The sequence below is a fragment of the Choristoneura fumiferana genome, chromosome 28, assembly GCF_025370935.1.
Source record: "Choristoneura fumiferana chromosome 28, NRCan_CFum_1, whole genome shotgun sequence".
In the NCBI taxonomy this organism is placed as follows: domain Eukaryota; kingdom Metazoa; phylum Arthropoda; class Insecta; order Lepidoptera; family Tortricidae; genus Choristoneura; species Choristoneura fumiferana.
In genome coordinates this window covers 6,340,804-6,354,517 of record NC_133499.1, presented here as the reverse complement: position 1 = coordinate 6,354,517, position 13,714 = coordinate 6,340,804, and the positions used below count along the sequence as shown (strand labels likewise).

General features: G+C 40.9%; 1 protein-coding gene across 2 annotated transcripts in view; it reads right to left on the bottom strand.

The window, feature by feature from the left end:
* Positions 1 to 13,714, bottom strand: part of ACC (acetyl-CoA carboxylase) — a 123,273-nt gene that overhangs the window by 69,973 nt on the left and 39,586 nt on the right. For both annotated transcript variants that reach the window (XM_074109288.1, XM_074109289.1), the window contains 13 exons: positions 13,201 to 13,341; positions 12,154 to 12,334; positions 11,426 to 11,628; positions 10,656 to 10,749; positions 10,040 to 10,155; positions 8,033 to 8,206; positions 6,998 to 7,160; positions 6,055 to 6,217; positions 4,640 to 4,784; positions 3,881 to 3,990; positions 2,534 to 2,700; positions 1,952 to 2,163; positions 1,276 to 1,381 (listed from right to left, as the gene is read on the bottom strand). In XM_074109288.1, the coding sequence (XP_073965389.1) occupies positions 1,276 to 1,381; positions 1,952 to 2,163; positions 2,534 to 2,700; positions 3,881 to 3,990; positions 4,640 to 4,784; positions 6,055 to 6,217; positions 6,998 to 7,160; positions 8,033 to 8,206; positions 10,040 to 10,155; positions 10,656 to 10,749; positions 11,426 to 11,628; positions 12,154 to 12,334; positions 13,201 to 13,341 (1,975 nt within the window). The remainder of the gene's footprint in view (positions 1 to 1,275; positions 1,382 to 1,951; positions 2,164 to 2,533; positions 2,701 to 3,880; positions 3,991 to 4,639; positions 4,785 to 6,054; positions 6,218 to 6,997; positions 7,161 to 8,032; positions 8,207 to 10,039; positions 10,156 to 10,655; positions 10,750 to 11,425; positions 11,629 to 12,153; positions 12,335 to 13,200; positions 13,342 to 13,714) is intronic.

Genomic DNA, 13,714 nt, shown 5'->3' with positions numbered 1-13,714 from the left:
ATAAAGAAAGAAAGAACACATTTATTCACTAATACGGAAGACACACAAATACAATAAAATTTACACAATTACTTACACACAAATAAAACAAAAAAATACATGAAACCATAGACATATTATTCAACATCAAAATAAGTTTTTTGGTAAAAATTTAATTTTCAATGCAAGATTTTTTCGCCGACTGTACTTTTCAGGGTTCCGTAGTCAACTATAGTTTCGCAATGTCCGTCTGTCTGTCCGCGGTTAGCTCAGAGGCCGTTAGTACTAGAAAGCTGTAATGTGGCATGAATATACATACATATCAGTCACGCCAACGAAGTGGTAAAATAAAAATAAAAATTTTTTTATGGTACCTCCCATAGACGTAAAGTGGGGGTGATTTTTTTTTCTCGACTAACCCTATAGTGTTGAGTATCGTTGGATAGGTCTTTTAAAACCATTGCTGAATTGCTAAGACGATTTTTCTATTCAGTGATCTGTTTGTGAAATATTCAACTCTATAGTGCAAATTTTCATTAAAATAGAGCGTCAATTCTAAAATCTAATTTATAATATATCAAATATACAAGGAAAATTATAGCGGCTAAGATTGCTTGACAATTATTAGTAGTTTAAGAGTAAATAGCAATGTATAAAACATACCTAAACTTGGAAGATTCCATACACAATACGAAATCCTTAGAATAATATTACTCGATTTTTTCGTAATGGCTACGGAACCCTATCCTGAGCGTGTCCGACACGCTCTTGGCCGGTTTTTAAATTTATTATCAACTTTACTTGCGTTATCAGCCAAACTACATTTGCATACCAAATTTCAAGTCAATGCCATTAACCGTTGAAGAGTTCCGTCCCTGCGGAGACGTTCCTGGCTGGACAACCAGGATGTCACTACAACATTATTGTAAGTCACGCAATTTATATAAGTATACCAAATTTCAAGTCAATCCGACTACTGGAAGTTGGTTGAATTTGATTGCAAGATTTGATTACAGACAGACAGACATACAGACAAGGTGAAACTAAATAAAAGCTAGTAAATAAACTGATTCTACACATATCATCATCATCCCAGCCTATATACATCCCACTGCTGGACACAGGACTCCTTTCAGAATGAGAGGGCTTGGGCCGTAGTTCCTACACGGACCCAGTGCGGATTGGGAACTTCACACACACCGTTGAATTGCTTCGCAGGTTTGTGCAGGTTTCCTTGCGATGTTTTCCTTCACCGTAAAGCTCGTGGCGAATATTAGTAGGATGTTATCTTCTTACCTAGAGTGCCAATGAGAAAGCCACTCTCCAACACCGCACCCGGCCGCAGATTCCACGTCACTTTGCCAGATTCTGGAGCTGATAGAGTCATAACCATTTTCATCACCTGCCGAAAAAAAAAATTAAAACTTTGTCGTAATTAAAAAAATATTCTAGATTCTGGCGAGCGAAAGCTGTACACGAAAAACGCGCCAAATTAAAAAAAAACGAGACAATACACTTTTGCTGTACACGGATTAAACGTTAAATTTTCCAAATATTAAATTATACTCGGGACTCTTCAAGCTGCATCAACATTCATTATAATGTGTGAAAGTTGATCATGCACTTTAGGAGTCCCTTGGTAAATTTTATGACCTTTGTCAGTGCCCATTTACGTACAGTCCAGACGCGTCAATTTTTGGACCATTTTGACCAGATTGGCATTGAATATATCTTCTAACATTTTAATTCTAACATATTCTTATAACATTTTGCATTTTGAGGATGGTAAGAGGTTGAATTAAACAAAATATAATTTATTTATTTCTTAAAGCAGAAATATCAAAATGATTTAAGCCAAGTTAGATTAAAGTTTCGTAAAAAATGCGTGGCTGGCCAAAATCTATTTAGTCGTCAGTTACGATTTGAGGAAGCGCTGCCAAAGTCCCTTAAATCTCGTATCCCTCTCACTCACCTCAATCTCAGCATAAGGCTGTCCCTTTTCAACATGGCCGCCGTCTTCCAGCAACGTGTTTATCAGTTTGCCAGCAGATGGCGCCCTCAGTTTGGAAGGGTCCTTCTCCTTCTCAAAGACAACGGTTTGGTTCCCGATGACAACCCTGTATTTGTCTACTTCTTCTTTTAAATAGGTTGTGTATGACGCGCCGTCGACTGAGAGGAGAGTGCCTGGGAAAGAAAAGAAAATTAACGAGCGAAGCGAGAGCTTAAAAAAGATTTTGTTAATAAAATCATTTTTTAACTTGTCCTCTCCCAGAGGCACAAATTTGTGCCCAAATTCCTTTGATCCTGTTATCCTGGGAGATGACTGATTAAACAAGATTTTAAGCTGACTTTACTTTTTGTTGACTGTACTAGCATTGTCATCTAAGCTTCGTTTTGGTACTAAATTTCAAGTCGATGCCATTAACCGTTGAGTAGTTCAAGATTTGATTACACACAGACAGACAGATAACGGGACAGGTGAAACTGAATAAAAGGAGTAAGTAAGGATTTATGCCTCCTCCCACCAAACACCCAACCCATTCTATTTACTCACCTCCATCAGTCAGTTTGTGCACCTCCAACTCCTTAAAACTCCCATTCATGGCCAGAAAGTACGTTGTAGTACCAGACTTGCAAGCCTGCACTTTATACTTGCTGCCAGAGTGTATCAGCTCCACTTCTACGCAGTTCGAGAGCTGGCTGGACCCTTGGATTTGACCTCTGAAAACACATGCTAATAATCAGAGAGCGGAATTTTCATGGCATTTTTTCAAAACAATTTTCAATTTTCATTTTTTGACCAGCCATAGTGACTACTCCCTTATCGACTTCCGATATACACACATATATCGATACACAGCATATACCATACGAAGATTATAAGTAGAAGACACAATAGGCTGCCTTAAGTTAAAGAGCGATCTCTTTCAATTAACTTTCGAGCAGTTGAAAGTGTGAAATAGACATACACAAAAACAAGGGGATCCATTAATTACGTGAGCAGCTTAAGGGGGGAGAGGAGGGGGGTAGGGAGTCGAGCCCAACCTCACCCAAACTCACGTTCATTGCCAGACATTTTACGGGTCCAGCGTCCTGCCAGACAGTCCTAAAATATGTTTAAGTAGACGCCTGACCAAATTATATTAGCAAATATTGCTTCTAATGCTTGAAATAATTAGCGCCTGTTGCTGATACACAATACTCATGTGCTTATAACAAACTTTGCTCATATAATTTTGCCAGGCGTCTATCTAAATATATTTTAGGACTGTCTGGCAGGACGTTGGACCCGTTAATGTCTGGCAACGTGGTGAACGTGAGTTTGGGCTCGACCCCCCCCCCCCCCCCTAAGCTCCTCAGGTAATTAATGAATACCAAGGGGTTTATGTTGTACAGTAAATTGAAATTGAGACCTCTAAAGCTAGATACTTAACGGCTTTAGGCACGTCAACTATCTTTTTCTGTATTCGCTTAACTTCAAACTCGGAACAACAGCGTAACTCAGAACAAATTCCACACAAAAAGTGGCCATACTTTAAAGCAAAACGACTTAATGTGATTCAAATACGAATCATTTTCGAGGTAGCAAACAGACGTGTTTGTTGATTGGTTAAAATTCAGAAAGAAAGCAGGGATTGGTTTGCTCTCGTGATGCGACGTCAGATGTCAGTCAAATGACGCTCAGAACACGCTTTTAAGCCCCGCCTCCTAGGACACGGAAGGCCATTTGTGTAACGCAGTTACAATTCCTGTCTTATTTATTCGTAGCTCAAACCCCTTTGGAGATTATCTACCTTATTTGCCCTTTGATACCAAAATCGTAAAATTCTTAGAATTGGACTTATTTGAGTTCGAAGATACGCAACTCAAGTAGTTAGTGGAAAACAGATGAATCACTCACTTCTCGAGCCCGCTCTTGAACTCCTGAAAGTGAGTAGTGATGATGCTGTCCGCGATAAGGATGGAGCCACAGAGGACGCCCAGCATTATGTCCGGCTTCTCGGATTGCATCTGTAAGAATAACAATAAAAGTAAGAGTAAGAACAACGGCAAGAATAAGAGAAGGAATTAGAAAGGAGTAAGGGTAGGAATAAGAGTTAAGAGCAGGAATAAGAGTAAGAATAGGAATAAGAGTAAGAGCAGGAATAATAGTAAGAGTATGAAAATGGAAAAGCACTAGCCCCCGGCCACCTGGGGGTGAATACACTTGTCGCGTGTGGGGCCGGGGGATCCTATCCCGAATCGGCCTTTTCAGTCACGAGCGTAAGTGTCGTCGTGATGCTACTTAAATCATCTGTAAAAGATGTCAAGGCCTATGATGATGATGATGAGGAATAAGAGTAAGAATAGGAATAAGAGTAAGAGTAGGAATAAGAGTAAGAATAAGGGCAAGGGTCAGTCGAAGAAGAAACTAATGGGAGTCAACGAAAAAAGCCCCAAGCACTCGCAGAGCCTAACGGGAGAATGCAAGCTTTTTTCCTGGCTTTCCGGAAAATGGCTGAAGCACGACTTTGCCGTTAGATAAGAAATGCACTCCCTCTCCCTCTCTCTCTCTCTCCCTCGCCCTCTCCCTCTTTCATTCTTCTAAAAATAAAATCAAAGCGTACAGACGGCGGGAACTAATTTAATACTATGTAAAGACCATGATAAATCCACTCACTCTCTCAGCGATCAGCGCGTCTAACCAGCTGGTGTCGATATCGTTGTTCTGGAACGCGCTGGTTTCCAACAAGGTTATCAGGTATTCCACTGTCGTACGGAAATCGCCGCGGATGCTGAGCTCCTTCAGAGCTATCACCAGGTTTCTGGAACAAGAGGGGCTAGGTTATCGGGAAGCCATTGGAATATGGCATTACACTGTTGGGCGTAATGCGCGAAAAAGCAGGAGATACGTAGAAGAACGAGAGTCACCGGCGTAGCCAAAAGAGATCTGCAAATTAGCTCAGTGTGATGAAAGGTAAGCAATGTCCACACCGCGAGTAGTTTTTAACCGACTTCAAAAAAAGGAGGATGTTCTATGTTCCAATGATGGTATTTTTTTTCTTTTTTTTATGTATGTTCACCGATTATTCAGTCAATTGTGGACCTATTTTCAAAATTCTTTTTTTATTCGAAAGAGTACTCTTCTGAGGTGGTCCCATTGTCACCAAGTCAAGATCTGATGATGGGATCCTAGGAAAATCGAGGGCAAACCTCAAAATTTATAGGCACACCTATGGCGATTTTGGCATTTTTAGCATTGAGAAAAGCATTTACAATCAGAAAGTATCTCTTGGTAAACTGGACCTGGTGAAGAATACCGTAGATGGCCAATGGAACTCGTCAAAGCTAAGTAATGCTCGCGTGATCATGATTACTAAACCTAGATAAGCGACTAAGAAGAAGCTTTAGGTTAATGATTCTTTCGAACTGATCTGATGCTGAAGCCGGAACGTAGGCAATGGAACTCTGTTAAAAAACAATGTACCTAAGCCGTGTTTGGGCTTAATGGAATCCTTGTGAGATGTACTTTGGCTACAAATCACTAAAAAGTGACAAATAAAGAAATTTTTTAACAAAAAAGTAAAACCGACTACAAAAAAAAAAAAAAAATAACAAAAATGGAACCAACTACAAAACTTGAAAATATTTTTCTAGCTCGAAGTCGGTGACTTAGCACGACCCAGCAGGAGTGATTGAAACCCATAGTATGTAGGTGAGGTAGACGAGTATTGTTCCACTCCTGCTGGCTCGTGCTGAGGCACCGACTTCGAGCTATTAGGTACCTACCTAGAAAAATATTTTCAAGAGTTTTGGAGTCGGTTTTACTTTTTTGTTAAAAAATTTCTTTTATCTCAATCTATTCCGTGTACTCATGGTTTGCTCTTGGTCTTTCGGTCTACTCACTTGCTGGCCTGCTCTCTGGTCTCACCTAACGAGAGGCGATGTCCGAACTGCAAGTAATCTTGTCAGTCTACTCTGTCTACCCATGATCTACACATAGTCTTCCGCTTACTCACTTTCTGGCCAGCCTACTGGTCAAGCCCAACGAGTCACAATATCCAAAAAGCTCTCATGGTCTTCCGGTATACTTACTCTCTAGCCTGCTCCCTGGTTTCGCCCCAGGAGAAGCAATGCCCAAACTGCGAGTCAGCGAACTCGTGGAGCCCACCCGACGCCGCCACACTGAAGTAGCCCCACACGTTCTTTGAGGAGCGGAAGTTCAGCTCCTGAACAGTGCCGGAGGATGGTTTGAAACCTGTCGGAGAATATTTCTGTTTAAAACACTTGCTCCTGAATTACTACGCCGGCACAAGAGGAGGAATATAAATACACTTGCCGACGCTCTTTCTTCACACTTCGATCCCCAGACCAGTTAAAAAAAAAAACAAAACAAAAACCTTTTTATAGCACATCAAACTAAAAAGTGAAACAGTGTGAAGTGAGTGAATCGAACTAATATTTTTCGTTCATTATTATTATGAATTTTATGAATTATTTTTAACTTTTTAGTTCGATATGCTACAAAAGCGTGCTTTTTAGGGTTCCGTACCCAAAGGGTGCCAACGGAACCCTGTTACTGAGACTCCGCTGTCTGTCTGTCTGTCTATCCGTCCGTCCGTCTGCCACAGGGCTCTATCTCTTGAGCCGTAATAGCTAGGCACTCGAAATTTTCACAGATTATGTATTACTGTGGCCGCTATAACAACAAATACTAAAAACAAAATAAAATAAATATTTAAGGAGGGCTCCCATACAACGAACGTGATTTTTTTGCCACAGTTTTTTTGCAACAGGTAGACGCTTGAAATATTCACAGAATATTTAGTTGTATAATCACTTAAAAATAAATAACTATATTAAAATAAAATAAATATTTAAGGGGGGCTCCCATACAACAAACTTGTCTAATGTCGTATAGATAATGGTACGGAACCCTTCATGCGCGAGTCCGACTCGCCCTTGGCCGGTTTTTAGTTTTTTTTACTATAGTTTCCTTTTTAGCTGGTGGAGAATGACTGGCATTTCTGGTACTAACCTTCGTCAGGGTTCTCCGAGGTGATCCTGGCGGCGATGACGTGCCCCCAAGGGGAGGGGCGCTGCTTGGGATCATCCAGCTCGATCTCCGAGAGTCCCCACGGACTCTCCCCGTACAGGAGACGGATGTCCTTGATGTTATAGAGGGGGAGACCCATGGCTATCTGTAAATGAAATGAAATCAGTTTTTCACTTCTCATGTTCGTAAACTTCACATTTATACTGGATCTAGACAAAAAACTGTAAAGCTAAAAATAATAAGCCTTTTTTACTCAACCTTAATCTAGGTACCAGTTTGAAGTCGGTGCCTCAGCACGAGCCAGGAGAGATAGAAGCCTCTAGCTTAAACCCATTTTTCCCTCGACGAGTCTATCCACCCTCGTCATACCATAAACGTCTCGGGTGAAATGGCTCGTTTTATGCTCTCGTTGTAATTTCATTTTTAATACAAGCTTTTTTGCTGACTGTACTTTTTGTTGACTGTACTAGCATTGTCATCCAAACTACGCTTCCGCACCAAATTTCAAATCGATGCCATTAGCCGTCGAGGAGTTCCATCCTGCGGAGACGATCCTGATCGGACTATCAGGATGTCACTGCCCGATTATTGTATTGCCACCAGATTTACAAAAGTATCCCACATTTTAAATTTTAAATCAATCTGTCAACGGAAAGTGGGTCAAAATTCAGTTGCAGTATTTGGCCCGTACAGTGAAGGGCATAAATATACGTACGTTATTAAGACCTCAAAAATATCTATACACTTTTATGCCACTGACCATAAGATCGATGTATACATTACATTTGACGCTATGGCTACAGATATTTATGCCTTTTACTGTGACCGGTCTGAGTAGAGCCTTGGGGAGGCCTATGTTCAGCATGGACATCTTTCGGCTGACATGATGATGATGATGATGATGATGACTGTACATGTATACATAGAAAGTTAAATAAAAGCTTGTAAATCCATTCTTGTGTATCAATAATTAGCCTAAACATCCGAGCTCGTCTCCTTAAGTCAACTCCAGTTAACCTGCAACTGCGCAGCGGGCAGATTCACGTCGGCGACCATCTCCGTGCAAGGATGCTCCACTTGCAGCCGTGGGTTCAGCTCCAGGAAGTAGTACTGTCCTGTGCCAGGCTCGTAGAGGTACTCCACAGTGCCGGCTGACACGTAACCGACCATTTTCGCTAGACGGACTGCGGCCTGTGTAAAAAATTGTAGATTATACATCAAGTGTCAATTTAGCATAGAAGTTTCCATCAGAGGCGCAGGCGAGTCGATAATACAGTACCCCGCCATAAAGATAGTACATCGGTCTTTAGAAAAAGACTCGGCTAATTTCGGCTTCGTAGAGCGTTGTCACACACTACTTATGTGACGTTTGTCAGTCTTTGTACGCACAGCTACAATAGCACAGTATATATATAAGCTAAAGCAGTAGGGAAGCTACGAACAAATCGATCGAAACTAACAAACTCACACAGACGCGCGCTCTACACGGCCTCTAAGGGGGTCTCGCGGTACTACAGTCGCGAGTGACGCGTCGAGAAAAAAATATAGTATAATTAATAAAATGATAATTAATGAAAGATAAAATGTAGAAGAATTAATAAAATGTAGATAGATAAAATAATATTGTCGAAAATTACAACCTAGATTTTTAGTGACCTAAAACTAAATATTTGTACGCTTGCTTGCATGCTGAATACATGTGCTAAACTTATTTTAAGATCTTTTTTTCTGTATTCTTACAAATAAATGTTTTTGAATTTGAATTTTGAGACGAGCAGTGGCCGCGTTGCGTTGTTTAGAAATTATTAACAGTAAGGACGAGATCATAAAACAAACTACATAAAACATCCAAAATTTCTTGACTTCAGGAAAACGTTACGAAATCATGTGAGACTGCAGATACGCAATCCCAATTTTGGATCCAAAAACAACGATTATCTGATATTTTATCAGCTTTACCACAAGGTTTTGTATACAGTCAAAATCTGTTATAACGACATCGAAGGGACTACTCATATTTGGTCGTAAAAACCGATAGTCGTAACAGCCGATGCCGTTGTTATTAAGTACTTAATACCTATTATTGAATGTGTGATTAATATACTCATGTATAAAATAAAACTACATTTTATTTATTTCACATGAAAGTTATAATGAAAAGACATTACGTACTTATAATTAATTATCATTTTTCTACATTAATAAAATCTCTCAACTCCCAAGCTTTGATATAATACGCGATTTTCTTCTAGTAATTTGTTTTCTTTTTCTTCGCGTCGTGTTAAAAGTTTCACGAATAACTCAACAATATGTTTTGGTGCGTCTTGTGTTCAGATATTTGGGCATCGATTATACTGCATACACGTGTATTTTGTTTCTGAGAATTACTGTAGACCCTAAATTCGACACGTTTTTGTTTACTTTTGCCATCTTAACGACTATTTAGTGTGCCAAATGTGGATACTGTTACCTATTTTATTTGTTTACAATACAGCTGGTCGTTCTAACAGATAGAATTCTCCGAAAATATCAGCTAAATTTAGTCGCTTTAAGAGATATGTTGTAATAAGCAATGTCGTAAAAGGCAGTGTTTTTTATAAGGCGGTTTAATAGAATTCAGCCGGGACCTCTGATTTTGGTTAATATAACCGGTATGTCGCTCTAAACGATGTTGTCGTAAACGGTTTTGACTGTATTACTTATTTTTTGTGTTGAGAAATAGTCAAAAAGACGCCTTGCAAATATTGCTTTTAATACTTTAAATAATTAGCGCCTGTTGCAAATACGCAATACTTCAAATTATAAAAGTGCGAATATAATTTTGTCAGGCGCCTATTTATTACCCGACTGCGAAAAAGGAGGGTTATTAAACATATTTTAACGTAGTCCGGCACCCAAGCCAGCACGCACACACGCACGCACGCACGCACGCACGCACACACGCACACACACACACAAAGTAATTAATGTCAAATTTTGACAAAATCACGCGTCTTCGTGGATGGCACTAGGTATACCGTTTACCTTCTCCATTTCAATAAAGACTTCAGGCTTCGCGATGGCGGCTGGCGCCTCCTCAATGATCTTCTGGTGCCGCCGCTGGATCGAGCAGTCACGGCCGAAGAGTGAGATAGCGTTACCTGACAAACAATACATTAATGCTATAGAACCAACAATACATATAAATATATGAAAAAAAAAACCTCACTGACGGCCTTAAAAAACTGAAAAGGAAACGAGTAGTTTAGAACTCTGTTAAATAACATAACCGGTCACGATTTGTTTTTTTTTATTTATTTAAGCGTTTTGTAATGTTAAACAGACATTAACATGTCAACAACATGTGTGTGTGTGTGTGTGTGTGAGTTATCCGGGTCAATATATTTGAGTGAGTCTCACGGTAGTTTCATGCGTTTTATAATGTTCGCGATTATTTTAATCACATATTTTGCTAGTAGTTTTTCTTAACAATCGCAAGTATAATATCGACAGTTTAAAGGCCTTAGAAAAGAAGGGAAAAAGAGGGCTTAGGTCAAAGCCGAAGATATCACTGGCCTATTCAACCTGACATCTGAAGGAAGACATGGAAAAAGCGCGGTACCACTATCCAAAGTGCTTTGTGGTATACTACGTAACTTACCGTACTGATCGGCGATCAATTGCACCTCCAAATGTCGGGCCGATTTCGCGAGCTTCATCACGAAAATAGGTGACCCGGGCACCTCGGCTTGGACCTGCGTAAAAAAACTTTAGGTTATATCATCATCATCATCATCCCAGCCTATATACGTCCCACTGCTGGGCACAGGCCTCCTCTCAGAACAAGAGGGCTTGGGCCATAGTTCCCACGCGGATTGTGTAACTTCACACACACCATTGAATTGCTTCGCAGGTTTGTGCAGGTTTCCTCACGATGTTTTCCTTCACCGCAAAGCTCGTGGTAAATTTCAAATGTAATTCTGCACATGAATTTCGAAAAACTCAAGAGGTGCGAGCCGGGGTTTGAACCCACGACCCTCTGCTTGAGAGGCGATAGGTCAAACCACTAGGCCACCACGGCTTTTTAGGTTATATATAATTACAGAAATATTAATTTAGACATATTTCGGAAAAAAATAGGGTATTTGACACCATTAAACACAGCGGTTCTCAAACTTTTTTGGCGACGGAATAGTCAAAACAACTAATTTAATGGGAGTTTTAGGCTGTGTTTCCACCAGAGATGTGCGAGGAATGTGTTTTTCATGAACACTCGCACAGCACCGCTCTGGTGGAAACAGCTGAGCGGAGCGAGGCGAAGTAAATGAAGCGTTCGTCACACATCTCTGGTTAAAACGCCGTCTTACTCTGCAACCTTAGGGTCACCTATCACCACGTTTTGGTTGGACATTAGTGAACCCTTCCACTAACCTGTCGGAACATGTTCGGGAAGTCGTCCGGATTCTCCACCTTCCTGATGCCCTTGCCGCCGCCGCCTTCCGAAGCCTTGATCATGACCGGAAACCCGATTTTGTTGGCCGAATGCAGACCCTGCTCAGGAGTCGTCACGCAACCCTTGGCGAACAGTTCCGAGGATATCTTTATCTTCTTGCTGTTGTATTCGGCTTTGAGCTCTGTGAGGAAAATAAATTTCTGTTAAAAATGGCATTTTTAATTCAATTTTTTTTTGCTGACTACACTTTTTGTTGACTGTACTTGCTCTGTCATCTAAACTACATTCCCGTATCAAATTTCAAGTCGATGCCATTTACCGTTCAGGAGTTCCCTCCCGCGGAAACGATCTTTGCTGGAACACCAGGATTTCTACTAGACTGTTGTATTATCACCAGATTAACATAAAGTGTGCCAAATTTCAAGTCAATCCTACCACAGGAAGTGTCTGCAATGTCTCCAAGTGAGGAAGTATCTAGAATGAGGATTTCTTTGCGTCAAATCTTGGAAACTAAATTCATCTGCCTGATACTAGCTATGCCCATTGGATTGCAGATTACATAGCCAAGATGAAAATGTCTCTTGAGCTGTTTATTTTACTCACCGCTCGCCCCAAATGGATTCTACATCAAATCCATAGATACCCGGAGAATATGAGACACTTTGCCAACCTAGAAGACTACATCTGGGACTAGTTCTGCACTCACCGCTCCCGCTCCAAGGCAGCGTGGGTATATCAGCGGTTTGCGCCACGATGGACGAGGCTATCTTGTCTCCAAGTGCCCACATGGCCTTTTCGGGGGGCCCTATGAACACGACCCCCGCGCGGTGCAGTAACTCGGGCAACTTCGGGTTTTCGGACGCGTGCCCCCATCCTGCCCATACGGCCTGGAAAAGGTTGAGGTTAGTTGTGCTGGTTGGTGAAGGGGAAAAAGATGGTTTATTGGTTTGTAATTTAAGAGTGTGACGTACACTGCGACGAAATTTGGTTAGTTCCTGAGAAAAGTTCGGTCTCTCGGGAGTTAACGGTTGATCACGCGAAAACGTGACGTAATTTCGGCTAATACGTTGCTAATTTATTGAATCAGGCGTTACTTTGCGGAGGACTGTATCAATGCATACTTAATATTATAAATGCGCAAGTGTGTGTGTTTGTATGTTTGTCTGTATGTTTGTCCGTCTTTCACGTCAAAATGGAGGGACGGATCGACGTGATTTTTGGCATAGAGATAATTTATGGGCCAGAGAGTGACATAGGCTACTTTTTATCCCGGGAAAATGCACAGTTCCCGAGGGAACAGCGCGCGATAACCGAATTCCACGCGGGCGAAGCCGCGGGCAAAAGCTAGTAAACTATAAATTTACCCGCGCGCGACTTTTCTAACAAAGTGCATCTATCGCTGATACCTCCTTAGTTGACATTATAATTTTAAACTTAAGTAGGTACTCTAAATTATTGTCAAGGCATGTTTCTTCATATTAAGCATAAACTTTTGTTACTGTCTCTTCTGTGCTAATTTTGCATGCCAGTTTCTGGTGAAATGTGTGAGACCATAAAATGTAATACCAGGCTACCAGCTTTTGTACCACATTTTTACGCAAAATAAAGATATTTGTATTTGTATTTGTAGTTATGGGACAGAATAACAACACATAGAAGTTGATTGATCCATAAACGTAGCTATGATATCTCTCTCCCTCCCTTAATCTCCCCCTCTCTCTCTCTCATTTACAATCCTCTGAAAGGCACCCACCTGCACTTGCGTCCGTATCGCGATGTCGACGATGAGCTCGACGTTGGCGTAATTGTTGTTGTTGCTCCCCCCGGGCACTGGCACGTAGTGGTCCGCCATCTTTATGTACTCCGCGTTCGCTTTCAGGTCCTCCGGGGTTACCTGGGAACAAAACATTATCATTAGATCATCACCATCGTCATCATCATCATTAGATCATCACCATCGTCATCATCATCATTAGATCATCACCATCGTCATCATCATCATTAGATCATCACCATCGTCATCATTAGATCATCACCATCGTCATCATTAGATCATCACCATCGTCATCGTCATCATTAGATCATCACCATCGTCATCATCATCATTAGATCATCACCATCGTCATCATCATCATTAGATCATCACCATCGCCATCATCATCATTAGATCATCACCATCGTCATCGTCATCATTAGATCATCACCATCGTCATCATCATCATTAGATCATCACCATCGTCATCATCATCATCATCTTCGTCACCATC